Source organism: Rhineura floridana, chromosome 15 (assembly GCF_030035675.1).
Source record: "Rhineura floridana isolate rRhiFlo1 chromosome 15, rRhiFlo1.hap2, whole genome shotgun sequence".
In the NCBI taxonomy this organism is placed as follows: domain Eukaryota; kingdom Metazoa; phylum Chordata; class Lepidosauria; order Squamata; family Rhineuridae; genus Rhineura; species Rhineura floridana.
In genome coordinates this window covers 13139054-13163696 of record NC_084494.1, presented here as the reverse complement: position 1 = coordinate 13163696, position 24643 = coordinate 13139054, and the positions used below count along the sequence as shown (strand labels likewise).

The 24643-nt window shown below is 43.2% G+C and overlaps 1 protein-coding gene across 2 annotated transcripts in view; it reads left to right on the top strand.

Annotated features, from left to right (window-relative positions):
- The window catches only part of MYOM3 (myomesin 3), a 69693-nt gene that overhangs the window by 7922 nt on the left and 37128 nt on the right, over nucleotides 1-24643 (top strand). For both annotated transcript variants that reach the window (XM_061596070.1, XM_061596072.1), the window contains 12 exons: nucleotides 177-248; nucleotides 577-736; nucleotides 3744-3901; nucleotides 9037-9132; nucleotides 11108-11196; nucleotides 12692-12736; nucleotides 14081-14221; nucleotides 18583-18744; nucleotides 19496-19637; nucleotides 20598-20797; nucleotides 22474-22530; nucleotides 23963-24090. In XM_061596070.1, the coding sequence (XP_061452054.1) occupies nucleotides 177-248; nucleotides 577-736; nucleotides 3744-3901; nucleotides 9037-9132; nucleotides 11108-11196; nucleotides 12692-12736; nucleotides 14081-14221; nucleotides 18583-18744; nucleotides 19496-19637; nucleotides 20598-20797; nucleotides 22474-22530; nucleotides 23963-24090 (1450 nt within the window). The remainder of the gene's footprint in view (nucleotides 1-176; nucleotides 249-576; nucleotides 737-3743; nucleotides 3902-9036; nucleotides 9133-11107; nucleotides 11197-12691; nucleotides 12737-14080; nucleotides 14222-18582; nucleotides 18745-19495; nucleotides 19638-20597; nucleotides 20798-22473; nucleotides 22531-23962; nucleotides 24091-24643) is intronic.

The following is a 24643-nucleotide window of genomic DNA, read 5'->3' as shown; positions in this document are numbered from 1 at the left end:
TAGTTTTTTGTTGTTGCTGTTCTCTGGGCACTATTCCCTGGACACAACCAACCCATGTACAACATTTTGTGTATGAACCTGTCCCATTTTGCCTCCCTCCCTGCACCTTGTAATATTTCTTGGATATTCATTCATTCATTCATTTGTATTTGCTTTCTCAACCTCGTGGGCAACAGCGAAGAAGAGGGCTTCACGCTTTCAGATTTCTCCATAGCATCAGCACTTGCCTTGACAGCGGAAGTATCATGGTATGTCCAATAATTTACTACATCTCAAACTTTTCCAAAATGGTAAAGCATGATGAGGTCAAATAGGGCCAGTTATATTAGTAATGGAGGTGCCCATCTAGTCCAGCATACTGTTCTCACAGTGGACAATGTCCCTCATGCCCCTTAAATCTGTTCCTGAGGTTCCCCGAGCCCCCCAGAGCAGATTTGGGGAGGACATGGGGTGCACACGAGGGGGGAGGAGGAGGAAGACAGGGGGGAAGTTCTGTTGCCCAAATGTGAATCCCTGCACTAACGGAACAAGGGCACTGGATAACAGCCTTATACATTGTATGCTTTCTGTCTCCAGGGAAACCAAAATGAGGCGGGAGGCTGCTGTTCTGGAGCTAGAGAAGAGGGGGCAGAAGAGAATCCGTTTTGGGAACGACATGGAGAAGCTGGAGAAAACAGTCATTAGGAACTGCCGATCCTTGCGTGTGAGGGCTGACAAAAAGGCCCTTCGAAGAAAGGTAAGCAGAGGAGCATCCGCTGGTTGGCTTGAATGAAAGTGGGTTGTTTGAAAGATGGATTCAGCCCCAGCCAAGACCCTTGGGGCCACATTAACACCATACATTTATTCCACTATTATTCCACTTTAACCTGTCATGGTTTTCCCCAAAGAATCCTGGGAAGTGTCATTTGTGAAGGGTGCTGAGAGTTGTTAAGAAGGCCCCTATTCCCCTCACAGAGCTACAGTTCCCAGAGTTCCCTGGGAAGAGGGGCTGACTGTTAAACCACTCTGAGAATTGTAGCTTAGTGAGGAGAATAAGCATCTCCTAACAACTCTCGGCACTCCTAACAAACTACATTTCCCAGGATACTTTGGGGGAAGCCATGACTGTTTAAAGTGGAACAATAATGCAATAAATGTATAGTGTGAATGTGGCCTGGGTTTTCTTTTGTTCCAGCTCTGAAAACTGGATAAAATTCAGTGGGCAGATATGGAGTCTCCGTGAAAACAGCAGCATCGCCTTTCCACCCACATCCATCCATCAGCTTGGGGGCCAGTCCAGAAGTTTGTAAATTGGTCCCAAACGTGGATCAGTCTTAAGGCCGCAGCTTTGCGGAGGAGTAACGTCTGTCTCTCAGCACGTTTGCAGATACACCTGTTGCTGTCCAGTAGTGATTTCTGCTAGCTCAACAGCTGAAAATTGTGAATGTTGGGAAAAGAAAGGAGCAGAGCCACATGGTTTGCCCAGAGAGGGACATGTATGAGGTGTATATTTTGAGGAGCCATCCTATTTTTATGATGTTTGTAATTTTAACTTATAGTAATTTATTTTTAAGCATGTACAGTATTTTGTAACCCGCCCTGGGACCTCAGGGTGAAGGGCGGGTAGCTGCTGCTGCTGCTGCTGCTGCTGCTGCTACTACTACTACTACTACTACTACTACTACTAGTAGTAGTAGTAGTAGTAGTAGTAGTAGTAAGCAGCAGCAGCAGCAGCAGGAGTGAGTGGGATAACAACCAACAGCTAGAATAGTCACATCAATAAAGAATCTCAGTGTTTATTGATGTCTCCTGGCTAGTTCCGAGTCCTGAGATCTCTTTGTGAGAGGTCGTGACTAAACAACAAAAAGGCTACAAAACTGTTCATCATTTAATGAAATACAGAAACAATTTTTCAAACATTGTGGGTATGCCACCTGTGTAGGGTCATGCATTGCCAAAAAAAGGGGGAGGGAACAAAAGAAGAGCCTTTTTAGCATAAAGTTTGCATGTGCTAATTTAAATGTGTAGGTGCCAGTTTAGAAGCATTTTCCATAATTTGGATAGAAATACATCTCACCATAGTGGGAAAGACTGTGACCAGGTGGCTTATTGTGTGCCAGCTCAGTCTACTACCTGGTGCTGTTGATGGGCAACTTCAAGGCTTCTGCTTTGGCTTCTTCAAGGCCCTTGTTGCTCTCCCTGCTTGTGGTTCTTTATCTTAGATTTGGATCGGACAGCCCTTCAAATTAGAGAACTGTCCTCTCTAAAGTAGGACACATGGCCATCCATTCACCTGTGTCCAAATGTAGGTGCCCTAACTCAGGCCTTAAGCAATAAACAGCACAATCCTATACATGTCTACTCAGAAATCAGGATGGAAGGATCTGTCGATTTTGGTTCTCTCTGCTTCTCATTTTTCCAGTCTTGAATTCAGCTCTCCACATTTCTGAAGCAATTTGCACATTTTTTGTTTTTTAAGAAAATCCTCAGTATTTTCAGAAGATCCTCAGTATCCTCAGAAAAGTCTTCAGTATTTTAGTACCAATGTCTCCTAATGAACAAATTTTTGTATACAGTTTTGACTAATGTACACATTTTGCATGCAAATTCACCTAATATAATGCATTTTAATTATATTTTTAACAGATATATTCATTTTTATGCATTTCCCCCCTAATATATTTATTTTTGTAAACATTGGTTGGTTGGTTGGTGAGCTGCATCATAAAATTTGGATAGTTGTGGATTTTGAAGGATGGCTGTGTTTCAGCTCTCCGATTGTTTCGGAAAGTACTAATTTGATAAATTCGGCTTTAAATGTGAATCAAATCAAATTTCTCCCCCATCCTTACTCAGAACTAAATCCCACTGAGCTCACTTGGGCTTACTTCCATTTAAGTAGGTAGGTAAAGATTTGCAGGTAAAGATTCCATGTAATCTCATGAATGTCCTGTGGTATCTAATTTAAAATGAACAGCAACTGCTGGTCAATGCTATTGTATAACGACAGTAATATATAAAAAAAGCAATAAACAAAATCTATTACATAGCAAGGAAAAAATACCATTACAATCCTATTAAACAAAAATATTATTAGTGTTTTCTAAAACATCTTCAGAATTCCATATGTATGGAGAATCAATGTACGTGTGGCGGAGCCAGGAGGACTGATTAAAATCAGCCGGGACTGAAGGGATCTCTGAGCCATAGAATAACAGCCGTTTCTTGAAGGCTCCTCTAGGTGACCTCTTTATTGAGCATTCATCCTGATGTGCTTGCCCAGAGTTTACTTGGAGGTTAGAGTGTGCCCAGCATTTGCTCTGATTTGTTTGTGGGGAGGTTATATAACAATGACTTTCCATCCTGATTTTCTTGTGAGGGATTTAAACAACTTCCTGTTAATAATTTTTTCATTCCACACTTTTCAGCGCATTCCCTGTCACTTTCCTAACCACAGAAAAATCTGTTTTTGGGGTTTGTTTTTTAATAGATTTGTTGTACCAACTGGACAGGGGGCTTTAATTAGCTTTAATTGTGCAACCCTCCATTCTGGAGGTGACCTGACGCTCTCTAAAGAGAACCGTTTCCTGAGCTACCTTCACAGGCCATAGAGCTGCTTGACTCCACAGGTCAAAAAATGACAGCCTAGTTATTCTGTAGCAGAAAACAGAAGGGTGTTAAGAGTTGCCTGCTCCATTCCTGCACATATATTTATAGAACGCTAAGATAAAAAGTTTTGAAACTGTCTGTGATCCTTGTCCTAGGCTGAAGCAAAGGCACAGCTGGAAAAGGAGGTCATTGAATTGTTATCTTGCCGGCCACCTATGTTCTGGATCCCTCTCCGAGCTCATGCAGTCTGGGAAAGAATGAGTGTGAAATTGGAATGTACGATCCTTGCTTCTCCTCTGCCACAGGTGACCTGGTAAGTGAGCAGTAGGGATGGACAAACCGGTCTGTTTCGGTTTCTCCCATTTTCTAATTTTTCCAGTCTTTTAAGTTCAGTTCTCCATATTACATCAGGACCTTTATGCATAATTTTGCAATTTTTAAAAAAAGTCCTCAAGAAAATTCATCAGCATTTTTGTGTGAATTTCTTATTCTTATTCTTATTCTTATTCTTATTCACATTTGATAGCAATTTCCCTAATTGCAATTGCATTTTTGTAAGGCAATTTCCCCCAGTATAAGAGCCAGTGTGGCATAGTGGTTAGTGTGTTGGACTACAACCTGGGAGACCAGGGTTCGAATCCTCACACAGCCATGAAGCTCACTGGGTGACCTTGGACCAGTCATTGCCTCTCAGCCTCAGAGGAAAGCAATGGTAAACCACCTCTGAATACTGTTTACCATGAAAACCCTATTCATAGGGTCAACATAAGTAGGGATCGACTTGAAGGCAGTCCATTTCCATTTTCAAACATGATTGCACAGAAATAAATCCCATTGAACTCAAAAAGTATGTAAATGATCAAACCCACCTTCCCTTCTCCTCCTATCCCCTCCCTCTTGCCCCTTCCCTCCCCCTTCCTTTGCCCCTCCCCTCCCTTCCCATCCCCCTCCCTTTCCAATCCACTCCTTCCCCTCCCCCCTCCTCCCCCTCCCCTTCCTTCTCCCCATGGTCAGTTTTACCTATCTTAAGCATGATTGCACAGAAGTAAATACCATTGAACTCTATAAGCATGCAAATGAACAAACCTGCCCTCTTCTCCCCCTTTCTCTGCCCCCTCCAATCCGCTCCTTCCCCCTCCCACTTCCCCATGGTCAGTTTTACCTATCCTAACCATGATTGCATAGGAGTAAATCCCATTGAACTCAATAAGCATGCAAATAATCAGACCTGCATTTCCCCTCCTTCCCCTCTCCTTTCCCTTCCTCCTCCTCTGCCCACTCCAGCCCTCCCCCCTCCCTCCCTCCCCCCAGTCAGTTTTACTTATCCTAAGCATGATTGCACGGGAGTAAATGCCACTGAACTCAATAAACATGCAAATGATCAAACATGTCCTTCTCCTCCTGTCCCCCTCCTACCTGCTCCCATCCCCCTTCTCCCCTTTGCCCTTCCTCCCCTCCCTCCTCCTCCTCCTTCCATCCCCATCCCCTGTGGCCAGTTTCACCTATCCTAAGCATTATTGCAGGGGAGTAAATCCCACTGAACTCAATAAGTATGCAAATGATCAACCCATTCTCAGCCAACTTGCACAGGATCCTATTTCTCACCTCCCAGATTAAAAAGCAGAGAAATTAACTAATAGGCAAAACACCTTGCTGTTTAAGAACATACCTATAGCCCACAGATATTTCTATCAAACTTTAAAAAGCAGGGAAATTGGGTCGCTATAGTGAATGCACCAGGGGACCTCCTCTCTGAGATGTTGTACTGCCCTACAAATTTGTCAAAATGCAAACATAATTTGGGTTGGTCTTTCACAGTCCAATCCACTTCCTGTGTAGCTTGGAAGAATTTAGTAACATGTGCCTCTGATATCCCAATCTGATGTGGGAATCTGAAGAACTGAATTTAAATGAGAGACAAAAATCAGAGAAACCCAAAATGACAGATTTGCCTATCTCTAGCCACACTTGGAAAGGTCCTATCTTGAATCACTACCAGGCTGAGATGGTGATAAGAGACGATGTGACAAGGGGTCCCAAAAGAGGCCCTTCGAGTTTGGGCAGGTTCATGTGCACCTAAGCCTTCCATTCCCAAAGTGGTTGAATAATCATTCCCAGGGAACTCTGGGAATTGCAGCTCGGTGAAAGGAATAAAATGTAAATGTACTGCCTTCAAGTCGATTCCAACTTAGGGCAACCCTATGAATAGGGTTTTCATGAGGCTGAGAGGCAGTGACTGGCCCAAGGTCACATAGTGAGCTTCATGGCTATGTGGGGATTCGAACCCTGGTCTCTCAGGTCACAGTCCAACACCTTAACCACTACACCACACTGGGGGTCTCTTAATAACTTTCAGCACCCTTAACAAACTACAGCTCCTAGTATGTTTTGGGGGAAGCCATGACTGTTTAAAGTGGTATGATACTGCTTTAAAGGTAAGTGCAGAGGGGGCCTCAGTGCCTGACCTTCCCGTGTTGAGTGGGGAATGTCTGCAGGGAGCGTTTACTCAGGTTCACTTGAACATGAGCAGAAACCCCCACATGGTCAGGGATCCTGATAAAGCAGATGTCCTAAATTTGCAAACTCTGGCAAAAGAAATGCAAGAAGACAATAAGGGATGCTAAAAAAGAATTTGAGGAGCACATTGCTAAGAACATAAAAACCAACAACAAAAAATTCTATAAATACATTGAAAGCAGGAGACCATCTAGGGAGACAATTGGACCCTTGGATGATAAGGGAGTCAAAGGTGTACTAAAGAACGATAAGGAGATTGCAGAGAAGCTAAATGAATTCTTTGCATCTGTCTTCACAGTGGAAGATATAGGGCAGATCCCTGAACCTGAACTAACATTTGCAGGAAGGGATTCTGAGGAACTAAGACAAATAGTGGTAACGAGAGAGGAAGTTCTAAGCTTAATGGACAATATAAAAACTGACAAATCACCGGGCCCGGATGGCATCCACCCGAGAGTTCTCAAAGAACTCAAAGGTGAAATTGCTGATCTGCTAACTAAAATATGTAACTTGTCCCTTGGGTCCTCCTCCGTGCCTGAGGACTGGAAAGTGGCAAATGTAATGCCAATCTTCAAAAAGGGATCCAGAGGGGATCCCGGAAATTACAGGCCAGTTAGCTTAACTTCTGTCCCTGGAAAACTGGTAGAAAGTATTATTAAAGCTAGATTAACTAAGCACATAGAAGAACAAGCCTTGCTTAAGCAGAGCCAGCATGGCTTCTGCAAGGGAAAGTCCTGTCTCAGTAACCTATTAGAATTCTTTGAGAGTGTCAACAAGCATATAGATAGAGGTGATCCAGTGGACATAGTGTACTTAGACTTTCAAAAAGCGTTTGACAAGGTACCTCACCAAAGGCTTCTGAGGAAGCTTAGCAGTCATGGAATAAGAGGAGAGGTCCTCTTGTGGATAAGGAATTGGTTAAGAAGCAGAAAGCAGAGAGTAGGAATAAACGGACAGTTCTCCCAATGGAGGGCTGTAGAAAGTGGAGTCCCTCAAGGATCGGTATTGGGACCTGTACTTTTCAACTTGTTCATTAATGACCTAGAATTAGGAGTGAGCAGTGAAGTGGCCAAGTTTGCTGACGACACTAAATTGTTCAGGGTTGTTAAAACAAAAAGGGATTGCGAAGAGCTCCAAAAAGATCTCTCCAAACTGAGTGAATGGGTGGAAAAATGGCAAATGCCATTCAATATAAACAAGTGTAAAATTATGCATATTGGAGCAAAAAATCTGAATTTCACATATACGCTCATGGGGTCTGAACTGGCGGTGACCGACCAGGAGAGAGACCTCGGGGTTGTGGTGGACAGCACGATGAAAATGTCGACCCAGTGTGCAGCAGCTGTGAAAAAGGCAAATTCCATGCTAGCAATAATTAGGAAAGGTATTGAAAATAAAACAGCCGATATCATAATGCCGTTGTATAAATCTATGGTGCGGCCGCATTTGGAATACTGTGTACAGTTCTGGTCGCCTCATCTCAGAAAGGATATTATAGAGTTGGAAAAGGTTCAGAAGAGGGCAACCAAAATGATCAAGGGGATGGAGCGACTCCCTTACGAGGAAAGGTTGCAGCATTTGGGGCTTTTTAGTTTAGAGAAAAGGCGGGTCAGAGGAGACATGATAGAAGTGTATAAAATTATGCATGGCATTGAGAAAGTGGATAGAGAAAAGTTCTTCTCCCTCTCTCATAATACTAGAACTCGTGGACATTCAAAGAAGCTGAATGTTGAAGATTCAGGACAGACAAAAGGAAGTACTTCTTTACTCAGCGCATAGTTAAACTATGGAATTTGCTCCCACAAGATGCAGTAATGGCCACCAGCTTGGACGGCTTTAAAAGAAGATTAGACAAATTCATGGAGGACAGGGCTATCAATGGCTACTAGCCATGATGGCTGTGCTGTGCCACCCTAGTCAGAGGCAGCATGCTTCTGAAAACCAGTTGCCGGAAGCCTCAGGAGGGGAGAGTGTTCTTGCACTCGGGTCCTGCTTGCGGGCTTCCCCGCGGCACCTGGTAGGCCACTGTGAGAACAGGATGCTGGACTAGATGGGCCCCTGGCCTGATCCAGCAGGCTCTTCTTATGTTCTTATGTTCTTATGCACTTCTCAGAATTTTGCTATGCAGTTCTCCAACCAAAAGCTATGTCCAAAAATGTGTATACAAAAAAGTGTTATATTAGAGAAAGCTGCTAGCAAAAAATAGCATAGTAGGCAAAATTGCATAGAAAACTGTGCGCATTAGGAGCAATGCGCACTAAAATGCAGACAAATGTTTATGAGGACTTTAAAAAATTCACAAATTGACACGGAAATGTGGGTTGAAAAAAAGAGAACCTGAAATGGACAGATTCATCAGTCCCAATGTGGTGTCGACCAGAGGAACTCAGGTTCAAATGTCTGTTCAAGCACAAAAGGATGGCCAGTCACAATCTCTCAATGCACCCAGAAGCCTAATGTTTTCAGACCCAGGACCACCTTTAACTCAAATGTGCATTTGGGGATCCATTTCTTAATATTTTATCATATATTTGTATGATGGCAGTGTTGTTGTTATAACCCACCTTAGATCAGGCAATGACCTAGTAGTGTGTCCTAACTCCTGACCCACCATTTGAAAATCAACAACCCCTTACTTACCTCACAGGCAGAACTTGGAAAAGTTACTTTTTTGAACTACAACGCCCATCAGCCCAATCCAGTGGCCATGCTGGCTGGGGCTGATGGGAGTTGTAGTTCAAAAAAGTAACTTTTCCAAGCTCTGCTCACAGGGCTGTTGTGAGGATAAAAGTCAAAGGCCAAGCACAGTGCTCTGAACACTTTGGAAGAAGGGCAGGATAAACATGTTATAAATAATAGGATCATTAAACATGATTAAACTATTTGCACTTCCTTTTCATGTCTCTGTGCTTGCTGGTTTGCACCTGACAGGTATAAAAATGGAGTTCAGATTGATCCCCTCCTAGCTCCAGCTGGGAAATACAAGATGAAGAATGAGTTTGGAATGCTTTCTTTGGACATTAGCAGGTAATTGGCTTAATTAAGAGCCCAAATGTGCCATTCTTAGGCAAGGCAGTTGAGCGGGTGGTGGCTAAACTGTTGCAAGCACACTTGGAAGAAGCAGATTATCTGGATCCATTTCAGTAGGGCTTCAGACCGGGACATGGGACTGAAACAGCCTTGGTCGCCTTGGTAGATGATATGAGAAGGGCATGGGATAGAGGCGAAGGCACCTTCCTTGTCCTCCTCGATCTCTCAGCAGCTTTTGATACCGTCGACCACGCTATCCTCTTGGATCGCCTGCAGAGGTTAGGTATTGGGGGCACTGTATTGCAGTGGTTCCATTCCTTCCTCTCTGGGAGATACCAAAGAGTAGCATTGGAGGAAGAGGTTTCAGATTCCTGGCCCCTCACTTGTGGGGTGCCACAGGGTTCTATCCTTTCTCCAATGCTCTTTAACATCTATATAAAGCCGCTGGGAGCAATCATTAGGAGTTTTGGGCTGCAATGTCATCAGTATGCGGATGACACGCAGCTCTATCTCTCATTTAAATCTTCACCAAGGTTGGCTGTGGAAACCCTGTCCAAGTGTCTGGAGTCAGTGAGTGGCTGGATGGGAAAGAATAAGTTGAAGCTGAATCCTGACAAAACCGAGGTGCTGTTTGTGGGAGACAAGGGAAGGCTGGGAGATATAGACCTGGTGCTTAACGGGGTACGATTGCCCTTGAAAGACCAGGTCCGTAGCCTGGGGGTCATTCTTGACTCCCAGCTGTCTATGGAGGCTCAAGTTTCAGCTGTGAGCCGAGCAGCACTGTATCAACTCCATCTGATATGGAGGCTACGCCCCTACCTTCCCAATCATCTGCTCCCACCGGTGGTACATGCCCTGATCACCACTCGCCTAGACTACTGTAATGCGCTGTACGTGGGGTTACCCTTGAAAACGGTTCAGAAATGACAGCTGGTACAGAAAGCAGCGGCGCGTCTGATTGCAGGCAGCCGCCGTAGAGATCACATCACTCCTGTGCTGAAGGAGTTGCATTGGTTACCGGTTGTGTACCGAACCCAATTCAAGGTGTTGGTTTTAACCTTTAAAACCCTATACGGTTGTGGCCCAGCCTATCTGAAGGAGCGCCTCCAGCATCGACAGGGATGTCGCTCAACAAGATCAACCTCAGAGGGCCTTCTCTGGAGCCCACCAGTCAAAATAGCTAGGCTGGTGAGGACTCGAGAGAGGGCCTTCTCAATAGTGCCCCCCACCCTCTGGAACTCTCTCCCAGGTGATATACACCATGCCCCGTCTATAATGAGCTTCCGCAGGACCCTGAAGACTTGGCTTTTTAGGCGGGCGTTTGAGATGGGCTAGTTTTTTATTGTTTTTAAATTTTAATTGTTTTATATACTGTTTTATCATGTACGTCGTCCAGAGTGGCTGGACAACCAGCCAGATGGGCGACTAACAAATTTAATTATAAATAAATAAATAAAAGATAAAGTAAAAAGTAACTCCTTTTATCAAACTTTCAGGAGCCTTTTGCCCTCAGTTCACATTTAAAGCCAAATATACCAAATTTGCACTTTCTGAACCAATATGAGAACTGAAACCCAGCCATCCTTCCAAATTCTTCAAATTTTGCAGTGCAGTTCTGCAACCAAACAGTGCTTATAGAAATGCATATATTAGGGGAAAGTGTGCATAAAAATGAATATATTACTGCAAACATACAAAAATGGATTATATTTGGAGAAATTGCTTTTGTAGAAATATGTACATATTTGACATCAGTCAAAACTGATTTCTAAATAAACCAAGATGTGTTTATTTGGGGAAAATTCACACTAAAAAGAATTTTAAACAAAAATTTGCAAATTGCTGCAGAAATGTAAAGAAATGAATTTAAGATGGGAAAAGTAAAAAAACTAAGAGGACTCAAGTTGGCAGATCCTTTCATCTGTAGGGCCACCTCAGTGCCAAGTGCTTGAAACAACCTCTGTTCTTCCAGATGCTCCATGGATGATTCTGCTGAATACAGTGTGGAAGTGAAAAATTCGTATGGCGAGGCCTACTCATTTGCAACTGTGCTTGTCAGGAGTAAGTGTGTGTATGGGTGCTTTCCTTTCTCTCTAAAATGGGCTTTAGGGCTTTCCCCAGAAATATTCTTTGTAGCTGCTTCATCGCAAAATGTGTGGAACTTGTACATCATGCGTACAAGCACCTCTGTACAGCAGCTGTGCTTTAGAACTCCTTGCCTATTGACAACAGGCAGGTACACTTGCCATATTGTTTTAGACACCAGCTTTTTTTAATTTCAGCACCTACCCAGACATATAACTGAGCTATGTATATTTGTTCTTTAGTTTTCCTGACTTTTCTGTTTTATTGATATCTTTATTTTATTCTTTTCATTATGTACACAGAATTGCTATAAATGTTCAGATTTTCTATAAATTCTATAAATCTATAGGTCTACACATTATTATCATTTATTAGATTTATATCCTGCCTTTCCTTCCAGCAGGAGCTAAGGGCGGCAATTTTTCTAAATTCTATTACCTAGAAGCCACAATTAAGCAGTATATAAATAAATTCATCATCATGATAAATTACAATATTCATGCAACAGCATGAAAAAGCTCCTTGTGGTAAAAAGGAAAGTGGAAATAGCTTTCCCTAAGGTGCAAAATTGCATTAATTTGCTGTTACGGTAACGCCCCATCGTAACAAAAGCAACATACAATTGAAGCAACCAGGGTATTTACGCAATCGTTTCCTGTGTTCACTTTGGTTCAGAGCCCATACATTCCATGGTGGATCCCTGCAATCCCTGTTTTCCACAGGTGGTATAAGGGAGAATTTTCTCTACGGCTATGGGGCAGAGAGAGTGAGAACTGAGAGTTGCCTCAAAGCACGCATGGGGTACGCAGAGCATTTCTCTAGGGCAGCTGTCTGGTGCTGTCCAGACGTTTTGGACTACAACTCCCATTATCCCTCAGTATTGGCTGTGCTTGGCTGGAGCTGATGGGAGTTGTAGTGCAAAACATTTGTTATTATTATTATGTATTACCTGCCTGTCACCCAAGGCGGGTAACAACAATTTTAAAACATAACGATTAGAACAATTTGTTACAACAATTTGAAACGACATAATGAAAAACAATTAAGAACAACCTATCTGCTGTCTTCTGAGTTCTGCTTCCATTTCTGCTCTACCTAGATACTTTTAAATAAACTAAATATTACAAAATATTCAGATGCTTTAGTACTCTCTCATCCAAGGAAACTCAGCAGCATTGCCTCTGGAGCTCCTCAATGTTGGGAACAGATGGCACAGGAAGTTGCCTGATACCGAGTGGAAGAGCACCTGCTTGCATGCAGAAAGACTCACATTCAGTCTCTGGCATCCCCGGGCAGGGCTGGGAAAAACCCTTCTCTCTTTGAAAAGTGGGGCCTTCTGCATGCAAAGCAGGTGATCTATCGCTGAGGGCCCACTAATTAGTATAATTATATACTAGTTTAGAACGGATATATTAGTCTGGAAACATTTATGATATATACATATCCTCAACTCCCCTCCTCTGTTTTGCAGAATATTATGGGACGGAGTCTGGATTTGACTCAGAGATCTATAAAAGTAAGTACACACTTGTGGGTTGTTTATTTGGCTTCCTGTTGATTTGGTTTAGCCTCGCTTGTGCGTTGATAGTCCAGCTTTGGGATGCCAAAATGGTGAGGTGGGAACGGCAGAGAGAACACCCAAAGGGTGATTAGGAAGCAAGACTGTGCCTGTTTGGCGAAGTGATTCTGTTCCAAAGCAGCCTTAGTCACTGGGCTGCTTCCAGATGGGTGGCACCAGTGGTGGCTGGCCTCCAATGTAGGGCAGAAAGCAGGGAGACCAATGGTGGGTGGATCCTGAGCCAGTGATAGGCAGAGCCAGAGCCCATGACAAACAGGCTCACCCACTGATTGGTGTAAGTAAGAAAGCAGTTAGCCGGAGACTCACTGTGGTTGCTAGAGCAGTGCCTTCATGGACTAGCCTCCGCTGGGTGGCTCCCTGGCACTACCTGGGGTTTGCTCTTCCCCTATAAACTGAAAAAAAGAATTGCAATTGATTTTCAACACTATTGAGAGTGTAAATACCTTCTGTGTAAAATCATTTTGCTACGTTGCGTCCACACCAGTGGATGGAGTGCTGTGGGCAGGGAAGGCCCAATTCATCTGAGTGGCCATTCAAAGCTCAGCACGCAGGCTACACATACACACCATACATTTAAAGCACATGGCTTCCCCCAAAGAACTTTGTGGACTGTAGTTTATGCAACACACACAGTGCTACAATTCCCACCTCCCTTAACAAACTACAGTTCCCAGGATTCTTTGGGGAAAGTCATGTGCTTTAAATATTCTTTAAATCTATGGTATGTAATGCAGCCAAAGTCTTTGTAGCGGGTGCTATTTTTTTCATTCCATTTAGTGCTCTTGTGCCCAGGTCCTATTTGTGGGCTTCCCATGGGCATCTAGTTGGCCACTGTGACAACAGGATGCTGGACCAAAGAGAGCTTGGAAAAGTTACTTTTTAAAACTGCAACTCCCATCAGCCCCAGCCAGCATGGCCACTGGATTGGGCTGTTGGAAGTTGTAGTTCAAAAAAGAGTTTTCCAAGCTCTGGGACTAGATGGGCCACTGGCCTTATCCTCTTCTTATGTTCATTTGCAAGGGGCAGCCCTTTTTCTGCAGCACCACATGGAAAAATATCTTCCCTTCCCTTCCCAGTTCTTAGTGAAGGAAGCATGACAATTCTTCACTAAACCCTTCCCAGAAGCTGAGAACAAAGAACAAGGAAACAATCCACCACCTTCTGCTTGTGAGCTTCCCAAGAGCATCTGGATGGCCATTAATAGCAACAGAAAGATGGGCCTTTCCTCCGCTCTGGCAAGGCAATCCTTTTTGTTCTTATTGTCTCCTTTTCTGTCTTTAGAGTCACTCAAGGATCTCGAGGCTGACTTTGCCAGCATTTTGAAGCCTGTCTTTTCCAGAGAGAAGGAGCCCTTCACACTCCGCTGCACTTTCACTTCAGACTTGCAAGAATACCAGCGAGACATCAGCTGGTTCAGAGACGGTTTGTATTTGTACCAAAACAAAACACAACGTTGCCATTGAACATGCATTAAGTGTTATGTCCCTGCTATGTCCCCATAGGCTTTGAACAGAAAGTATTGGCCCAAGCCCTTTTGCAGTCCGGATTGGAGCCCAAATATAGCCATCACTTTACACCTGGGGTGATGAATCAGCTGGAGTGGGGCACCTGGGGAATATAAATGAAATTAGAAAGTATGTTCAAATTTTTGGAAGCAAATTTGTATTAGCACAATCTACTTGAGAGCCCTTCTTCCCAAAAACCATTTCAGCTCTACAGCAGTGGTTTTCAACAGAGCTTGGAAAAGTTACTTCTTTAAACTACAACTCCCATCAGCCCCAGCCAGCATGGCCACTGGATTGGGCTGATGGGAGTTGTAGTTGAAAAAAAGTAACTTTTCCAAGCTCTGGTTTTCAAACTGTGTTTTCAGAAACCCAGGGCATCCTTGATGAGACTGCCATATCTCATAAAGACATTTCCCCATCACTACCAGTTGAACTCTGTAATCTATAACTACAAATACTACAAGCAGCTGTGCTGGCTAGGGCTGATGTGAGTTGTAGCCCAAAACATCTGGAGGATGCCAGATTGACAAAGTCTGGTCTAGATATCATCCACTAAGTTCATGTAAGGCAATGCTGAAGCCAAACTGGTAGATACCATAAAATATGCTCCAAAATCTTCTGCGGAATGCTGGGGTTCCAGGGCAGATAATGATGAATTAATATTGTTAGTTGCTTGCTACCCAGAGGTCTCCAACTGACTTACAACAAACTAAAACAGCCTTTCCCAACCCGTGTGCCTCCAGATGTTGGATCACAACTCCCATCAGCCTCAGCCATTGGCAATGCTGGCTGAGGCTGATGGGAGTTGTGGTCCAACAACATATGGAGGCACACTGGTTGGGAAAGGCTGCACTAAAACATAAAATATAAATACATTGAAAATGGAAATAGACTGCCTTCAAGTCGATTCCATCTTATGGCGATCCTATGAATAGGGTTTTCATGGTAAGCGGTATTCAGAGGTGGTTTACCATTGCCGTAAAACCAGAACAAAACAATCCCCATAACAGCCACAGGAAGCTGTGGCTCACCAGACAGGAAGGGTTCCTAAATGGTAGAAATATTGAAGGCCATTGGTGCAGTGACCACAGCCATCCGAGAAAATGCCATCTGAAGGATATGAATATGTATTAATTTATTAATCAATGATGAGGCCCCAGCCCTACAGGCCCAGCTGTATGAATTAAGAGTGCACCTTTTAGAATTTTCCGGAACGTAAAGAGGTTCTTTGGAAAGAGGAAGTTTGGAAGCCATTGCTTTAGGATCTTGATTCTTTGAGTCCAGATGTATGGGGCACCACTTCCCATACCCGTTCCTTGCACTTCAGAAGGACAGGAAGGGCAGTGCCAGAAAACAAACCACCAACTAAGAATGGAGGAGCAGTTGAATTCAGTTCACGTTGAAAGGCAAACGTACCTAATTCACATTTTCCAAAACAATACGCAAATCGAAACACAGCCATCCTTTGAAATTTGCACTTCTCTGAATTTTGCAATGCAGTTCTCCAGCCAGGTCATGTGTACAAAAATGCATATACTGAAGGCATATATTAGTGAAAATTGCATACAAACATGCATTCTATGACGGAAAATGGCTTTTCTAAAAGGTATATAATAGGAAAATTTGCATACAAAGATGCATATATTTGGAGAACGTTGCACTAAAATGCTGATAAAATTTCATGAGGACTTTTTTTTAATTGAAAATTGATGTGGAAATGTGGAGAACTGAACTTAAGATTAGAAAATTGAGAAACTAGAAGAAACCAAAATTGACATTTTCACCCATCTTGATCAACAATAACAGGAGAGGGAGAGCTACAAACTGTACTCAAAAGTAATAATTCATTTGATGTGCAATGCAGCGCAGAAATAAGTCCCATTCACTTCAATGTTCCATTCCTGGGCAAGGTCTTGGAACGGGTGGTTGCTGGCCAGCTCCAGGCGCTATTGGATGAAACTGATTATCTAGATCCATTTCAATCGGGTTTTAGGCCCGGTTTTGGCACCGAGACAGCCTTGGTCGCCCTGTACGATGACCTATGTCGGGAAAGAGACAGAGGGAGTGTAACTCTGTTGATTCTCCTTGATCTCTCAGCGGCTTTTGATACCATCGACCATGGTATCCTTCTGGAGAGGCTCGCGGAGTTGGGAGTTGGAGGTACTGCTTGGCAGTGGTTCCACTCCTACTTGGCGGGTCGTCTCCAGAAGGTAGTGCTTGGGGAACATTGCTCGACACCACGGGCTCTCCAATATGGGGTCCCGCAGGGGTCAGTTTTGTCCCCCCTGCTTTTTAATATCTACATGAAGCCGTTGGGAGAGGTCATCAGGAGTTTTGGAGTGCGTTGTCATCAGTATGCTGATGACACGCAGCTCTACTTCTCCTTTTCATCTTCTTCAGGTGAGGCTGTCGATTTGCTGAACCGTTGCCTGGCCGCGACAATGGACTGGATGAGAGTTAACAAACTGAAGCTCAATCCAGACAAAACTGAGATGCTGTTGGTGGACGGGTTCTCTGATCGGATGGTGGATATATACCCTGTCCTGGACGGGGTTACACTCCCCCTAAAGGAGCGGGTTCGTAGTCTGGGAGTCTTTTTAGACTCTTCCCTCTCACTTGAGGCTCAAGTAGCCTTGGTGGTTAGGAATGCATTCTACCAACTTCGGTTGGTAGCCCAGCTACGTCCCTATTTGAGTAAAGAGGACCTTACATCAGTGGTACATGCTCTGGTAACCTCCCGTTTGGATTACTGTAATGCGCTTTACGTAGGGCTACCTTTGAAGACAGTTCGGAAGCTACAACTAGTGCAAAATGCGGCGGCCAGATTGCTGACAAGGACCAAGCGGTCCGAGCATATAACACCTGTTCTGGCCAGCTTGCACTGGTTGCCAATATGTTTCCGGGCTAGATTCAAAGTGTTGGTATTAACCTATAAAGCCTTATACGGTGCGGGACCACGATACCTTGCGGAACGCCTCTTCCGATATGAACCGGCCCGTGCACTACGTTCTGCTACGAAGGCCCTCCTCCAGGTTCCAACTCACAGGGAGGCCCGGAGGGTGATGACAAGATCTAGGGCCTTCTCAGTGGTGGCCCCCAAACTATAGAACAGGCTCCCCGAGGAAGTACGCCTGGCGCCGACTCTGCTCTCCTTCCGGCGCCAGGTCAAAACCTTCCTATTCTCTGAAGCATTTTAAGTTATACTGATTTACTTTTAAAAATGTTTATTGTTATTGGATTGTTGATTGTATTTTAGTATTATTTTGTTATTCATTGTATTTTTATGCTATTTTATGTTCACCGCCCAGAGAGCTATTGCTAGTCGGGCGGTATATAAATTTAATAAATAAATAAATAAATAAACGATGCTTACTCCCAAGTAAGCACAGATACTCAGGAATAAATCCCATTGAACTTGTTGGGACTTGCTCCTAAGTAGATATGCATGGACTGTTAGCCTGGCACACCAGCTAAGGCAGGGCTGGGGAACATCTGGCTTTCCAGATGTTGGATTTCATCAGCATCGGCCACCACAGCCAATGGTTACCGATGATGGGAGGTGTAGTCCATCTGTACCTGGACGGAAACGTTCCCCCAGCCCTGAGCTAAGACAACTCACTCACAAATATATTGTTTGACTGAGCTGACATATCAACTGTGCCTGTGGAATCTGAATTAACTGATGTACCACAATAGGATATATCACAGGTCCTTGGCCTAAAGAAGATTGTTATTGAAATGCACTAGGAAATTTACACATCCATTTGAGGTTCTGCAGTTCACAAAGCATGGAACCAGCATGTGGTGGCTCCTGATCCCACAGAGCTGCTCCCTGGTATCAATCACAGGAATATTTCTCTTGGGTGCAAGGAGGGAAGGTACCTGGCTTTTCCCCCCACGGTAATATGGCACCAAACTGGAATAAGAGATTCAGTGAATTTGGAGGAAAAAATCTTAAGATCATTCATGCAAGAATTCAGATTTATATTCTCTGTATTTAATTTCCTATAAACATTCCCAATTATGGCTGGAATTATTTATTTTCAGGTGAACCCCCCCCCATGATATATAAAATCAAGCTCATCTTAATGCTATTATTGCCTTAAAATACATTCATCGATGGGACTTTATTTTTTATACAACCAATACCTGTCCCTTAGAGCTGAATTTTGAAAATTAACTTTTGGAATTTAAAAATTCACATTCTGAAATTTGGCTACATTTTAGCTCTGGTAGGAAGCCACAGGTCTTGAATGACCATCTTTTTCTTGTGTCCAGGTGAGTTGCTGAAAGATTCCGATCACCGGCAAATACAATGTGAGGAGTGGGAGGCTTCTCTGATGGTATCTTGCGCGTACAAAGAAGATGAAGGGTTTTACAGTGTCCGCATCCCAACACAAGATGGGTACAATGAGCAAAGAGCTTATGTGTTTGTCAGGGGTAGGTGCACCAATTTGCTGCAATTTGGTCATAGCCATATTGTTAACCATTGTTATTTACAAAGGGCCTAAAATGCCTATGATCTGTACGACAAAAGAGGCCAGGCCCCACTTCCTGCCTTACAATCTTGAGATGGAGTCGTAAGACATATCAGAGAGAGAGTGAAAGCAAAACTATAGGCCAGCAATGAAGAATCCAGCCCACAGGCCATGTTAGGCCCACTAAACCCTCCCCTATTTGACCCATGAGGATGTTTACACCAAGCCACCTGCCCTGTACTTTAGGTCCCATTTGACTTCAGCTGTGGGACAGATGAAGACACAGCTGAGCTGAAAGGGGATTTGCAGGCACTGCTGATCCAGCAAAGCTCCTTGCATAGCACTTTGCAAGCAACAACAATCAGCTGATCATTGGGGCTTCTGTGCACACTGCTATGCAAGTCCTGACAATCAACTGATCTTCAGAGTTTGGAGAGCACTGTGCAAAACTGTTGTCTTTGTGACTCCAAGTGACTGCTAGGTGAGCAGCCCCACCTACCTGTCAAAGTTGGCCCATGGGGGGGGGAGATAAGGATCCAATCTGCTTGCCAGATCCAGTTCCCCACCACTGCAGTAGCAAACTTTATACCACATCTTCTCTAAAACTTGATAGTGCTTTCAGGGGCCAAAAGATAAAACTGGGAGGCAATCCATCTTGTGGGTCTCGATGTCCTAAAGAAAACTATCTAAGCATGCCTTTTTATGATTTGTAGATGCCACAGCTGAAACAGCCGGAGCTCCTGGGTCACCCCTCTGTGTGCACTGCCACGATGTCAATAGTAACAGCCTCATCCTTTCCTGGATTACACCCAGTGATAACGGCGGAAGTCCTATTATTGGCTATTATATTGAAAGGTCTGTACTCAAAAGCCACAGATCCTTTATCACAGTGGTTCCCAACCTTTTTTCTTCTTCTTCACTGACCACTTAAAAATTACTGGTGGAGTTGGAGGACCACTTAATGATGTTTTATGCTTATTGCAGCAATTGTAATATCTGAGAGGCTGCCTCCTTCCCTACAGACCCTCTCAAGCGTTGAGATCAGCAGAGGAGCCCTTTTGGTAGTTCCACCACCCTCAGAAGTTCAGGGTGGTGGCTGCCTGGGAGAGGGCATTCTCTGTGGCAGCCCCTAACCTGTGGAACTCCCTCCCCACCAAGGTGCTTCTGGCAACGTCATTGTACAACTTTTGGTGAATGCTAAAGACCTCTTTACCCTGGCCTTTGACACCTGAGATGTATATTTTTAGGACCCACCCTATTTTCTGTGATATTGTTTAGGTTGTTTTTATAATAAACTAACAACAACAACAAAACAACCATAATAAATAATGTCTTTTTAAATTTGTATATTTGTATAATAATAAAATAATAATAATAATAATGTGTTCTTAAATTTGTATATTTGTTTTTAATGTTTTTAATGTTGTAAACCACCCAGAGAGCTTTGGCTATGGGGAGGTATACAAATGTAATAATAATATGCTGTGCTAAATGCTGTATGATTTTTAATTGTATTTTTATTTATTTTTCTCATATTCTATTTTATTTATTTATTTCTATTTATTTACAATTTGCATACCATAGAGTTTAAGGTGTAACACAATAAAATGTAAGAAACAAAAGGAGCTATTAAAATGCAATTAAAAATCAATATGAATGTTTGATGTGGGCACATCACAGACCACCTGCATGAGGCTTGTGGGCCACTGGTGGTCCATGGACCACGGTTTGGGAACCCCGCTGTGTCTCTGTCTTTTCCAACTCATGTTGCACCAAAATTGTAAGGTGGTTCTTTTCTTTCCCTCCTCGCTCCAGGTGCAAAGTGGGCACAGATGAATGGGTGTCATGCAATGACAAGCTCATGAAAACCTGCCGATCTCCCATTTTGGGCCTCACTGAAGGAAAGACATATCAGTTCCGAGTAAAGGCTGTCAACCGTGCAGGCATCAGTAACCCATCAAAGGCCAGCAACCCAGTGACAATGATAGATCCAAATGAGAGCAAAAGATTGATAAGTACATCCTTTTTTGTAATTGCTCCAAGACAATTCAAATTTTCTTAAAGAGAGCCTCCAAGATAGCCTCCAGGATGATGAAATCCACTAATAAATCCAAATAAAACAATTTAAAAATTCAAAACTCAGAATAACTTCCCTATCTCAGCAGAGCACAAGAGCCATAGACCTGTGCAGTCTGAGAAATATCACATGTCTTATCAAAACTGGCTGGTGGGAGCAGTCATCTTTTTCCCAAGAATGTCCGGGGAATAGGGATGGGGAACAAATTTGATTCAATTTGAATTAAAAGCCGAATCGATCAAATGTGCATACCAAAACAATATGAGAACTGAAACACAGCCATCCTTTGAAATTCGCACTTATCCAAATTTTGCAATGCAGCCAAACAGTTTTTACAAAAATTTGTATATTAGGGGAAAGTGTGAAAAAATTAATATATTTCATAGTAACATACAAAAATGCACTATATTAAGATAAATTGCTTGCAAAAATGTGTACATTAATCAAAACCGCACACAAAAATGTATTTATTCAGATAAATTCACACTAAAGTGCTGAACAGCTTTCATGAGGATTTTTTTTAAAAATCCACAAATTGCTGAAGAAATGTAAAGGACCAAATGTAAGACTAGAAAAACAAGAAACTGAGAGAACCAAAACGGACAGATTCTTACATCTCTACCTGGAAATGACATTGCGTCATGACATAGCATCATTCCCATTGGACCATTCTGCAGCAAATGACAATGTCACTGGTCTTTGAATGCAGATCAGTGCAAAAGTTTTTTTTCTTGTTTATGAAAGTGGAGAAGCCCAAATCGTAAGCTGCCTTGTCATAATTGTAAACTCCCATCCCCCAGCAAAAACAGATCTTGAAGAACCCCCAAAGATTATTATAGTTGTTCAAGGAAGTTTTTGCCCCACTCCAAAACTAACAAAGAATCCTAGGCTGAACATTTTGGCCTACATTTAATTAATTAAAATAATAGAAACAATAAGAAGAAAGTTAAACAATTTGCATATAAGCGACCTTCAGGATGGTGATAATCGGGTATGGGGGGACCAAGGATAGCCAACATGGTGCCCTCCCACATGTTGTTGGGCTTCACCTCCCATTATCCATGACCATTTGCCATGCTGGTTGCAGCTGATGGGAGATGGAGTCCAGCAATATCTAGAGGGTGCCATGCTGGGCAGAATCCTTCAGTGTTAGCCCCTTACAGCTTAGAGGATGCAAGGGGAGCAGAACCAATCTTGGAGGATGCTCTCATCAGGCATGTGTCCTCTGAACCCAGTTCCCCATACCTTGCCCTCCCTTCAGCCTAACACAAACCTCCACAATGGTTTTGGAGGCCAAAGGGTAATGAACCTTCCAGCCTTTATACCATCATCAGATGGTGGCTTTGAGTTCAGGGGATAAACTCATTTCTTGAGTCCAAGGCTAGTCTCCACAATGGCTTTGGGGCCTCTGCAGAAGAACACGCTTGCATACACATTGTTTGGCCCTAGAAGCCATCGGGGGGAAGGACAGTTGCCACCATAGCCCTGCTAGACAAACCAGGAAGAACCTCATACACACACACATACATATCCCTACCTCAACCATTTTTTTCATGATTCTCCACTTGTTCACATCTATTTTTCTTCATCTGTCTCTCTCTGCTCCCTGTCTAGATATCCCTTATAATGATGGGATGAGGACAATTACAGTTTCCAAAGATGAACTTGAACGTAAGTGTAAATACAGCCTCCATCCTTTGTCCAGCCAGTGATAAATGCTGTGCCTGAGAGCTTCGTTACTAATAGATTATCACTTAGGAGTTTAGTAAAATAGAGATGCCTAAATAACTCCCTTCTGCTCCAAATGGAAGTTCTGGATTGGCATTTCTGTTAAACAAGAATACACATGCACATCCCTTGATTTCTCTGTCCCATAAGAACTTCTCTAGGTGTGAATGTGATTTGTTTTAAACTGTTTTTAATAATGTATTTTATGTTGTTGTGACCTGCTCTGGGACCTACTGGTGAAGGGTGGGTAATAAATTTGATGATGATGATAAAATTGATAATACTTGAAGAGTCCCAGCTAGGGATGTAAGAAGACATCATTTTCCATTCAGCCCTCTATTCGTCGCATGCAGCACTGTTTCTGCTGCAGTTCATCTTCTGCCAAGAACATTATTTGTCTGTGAAATTAGGTAACATATAATTTATATAATTAACTATGTAAATTATGTAAGTTACATTGTCATTATGTTATTCCGCCTCATTCATTTTAAAGCAAAGGAAATGCAATGCAAATGGGGGGGAGTAATAAATTAGGTATCATTTGTGGACTGAAAGCAACAACAACAGTGAATATTGATTATATTCGCTGGATTGTTTTCCATTCTGGACATGGGACGAATTAGCAAACATTGGCAATTTCCATTCCTGTTTTAGCTTTCACCTGAATTCTCCAACATCCCTAGTCCCAGCTATGTGGTCCCAGGGTATGATCCGAAGGCACATGAGGCCACCACCTTGCTGAAGCTAAGCAAGTCTGGATCTGGTCAGTGCCTGGATGGGAGACCACCTGAGAACCACATGGATGCCACCTTGGTTTCTGTGATGAAAGAAAGGCGGGATATAAATGTAATAAATAAGCAATGTATGTGAGCTGTCTTCCAGGAGTGATGTATGTGGTGGGGTAGAGTCACGGAGATGCCCTCCCAACACTAGTGTTGCGGCTGCTTATCGGGATGGAGCTGGAGGATGGAAAGGCTGGAGCTGCAATGGATGCCCCAGAATGACCTCACCACCACCTCACCTCAGCCCTGTCCAGCAGGGGCGCCAGTGGCAGAAAGGCTGCTCCAGCCTACAACACATACCACTACTGCTGTCTCCTTTGAAAAGCATGGCATTGCGGAGCAATATGGACATCTATGGCTGCTGACCAGTGGTGGCTCATCCCACATGCACACACATGCCAGCACTTGATCTGGCAGTCATCCAACATGTGTGATCTGGGCCAATGTCTTAAATGTGGTTCTCATCAGATATTTGGGGGGCTGCTCTATGTGACAATTGCTTTTAGCTAAACTGGTCTTCCTAGTCAACCCTATTCCAATTTTTAGGCTTGCGGTGCTAAAACGTTGGCTTGTTGTTGTTTTTTCTTTCACAGCCAAAGTCAAAATCCCTTTGCCACCCACCAATGTCCACGCCACTGAGATCAGGGAAGATTATGTGGTCCTCTCTTGGGATGAGCCAGACCCTAGAGGCAAAGAGCCACTGAGTTACTACATAGAGATGGTAAGGAAATGCCACAGAGACCATACGTGAAGTGTCATCCATTAGTTGGTTCAAGCATCTTGTGAAGACATAACTTTTTGCCTGATCTAGGGATGTAAGAAGGCAGAAATTTATTTTCCAACTTGTATTCGTCACAAGAAGCACTGTTTCCATTCCACTGCTGTTTGGTTTCCACTAAATACTACATCGTTTGTCTCGCTGTCTGCTATCTTGCATAACTTATGTAACTATTTATGTAACTTACATCCATATCTTACATTCATGTTAATGTAAAGGAAACATCAACTCAACGTTTTTAAAAAGCCATTCATTACACAGCGTTTGCAGACTGAAAAGAACAGGTGAATCAATACTGATTGTATCCGCTTGATGGATTTCTGTTCCTGACAACATACAAATACGTGAACTGCAGCCATTTCTGCTTCCTTTTCTGTTTTCAGTGGAATTCTGAACATCCGTACTCTCCCCTTAAGATCGGACCCCATTATTTTTGGATTCCTCTTACATGTTCTTGACTGTATCTATTTTTATACTGCTGTTTTACTCTTTTTTA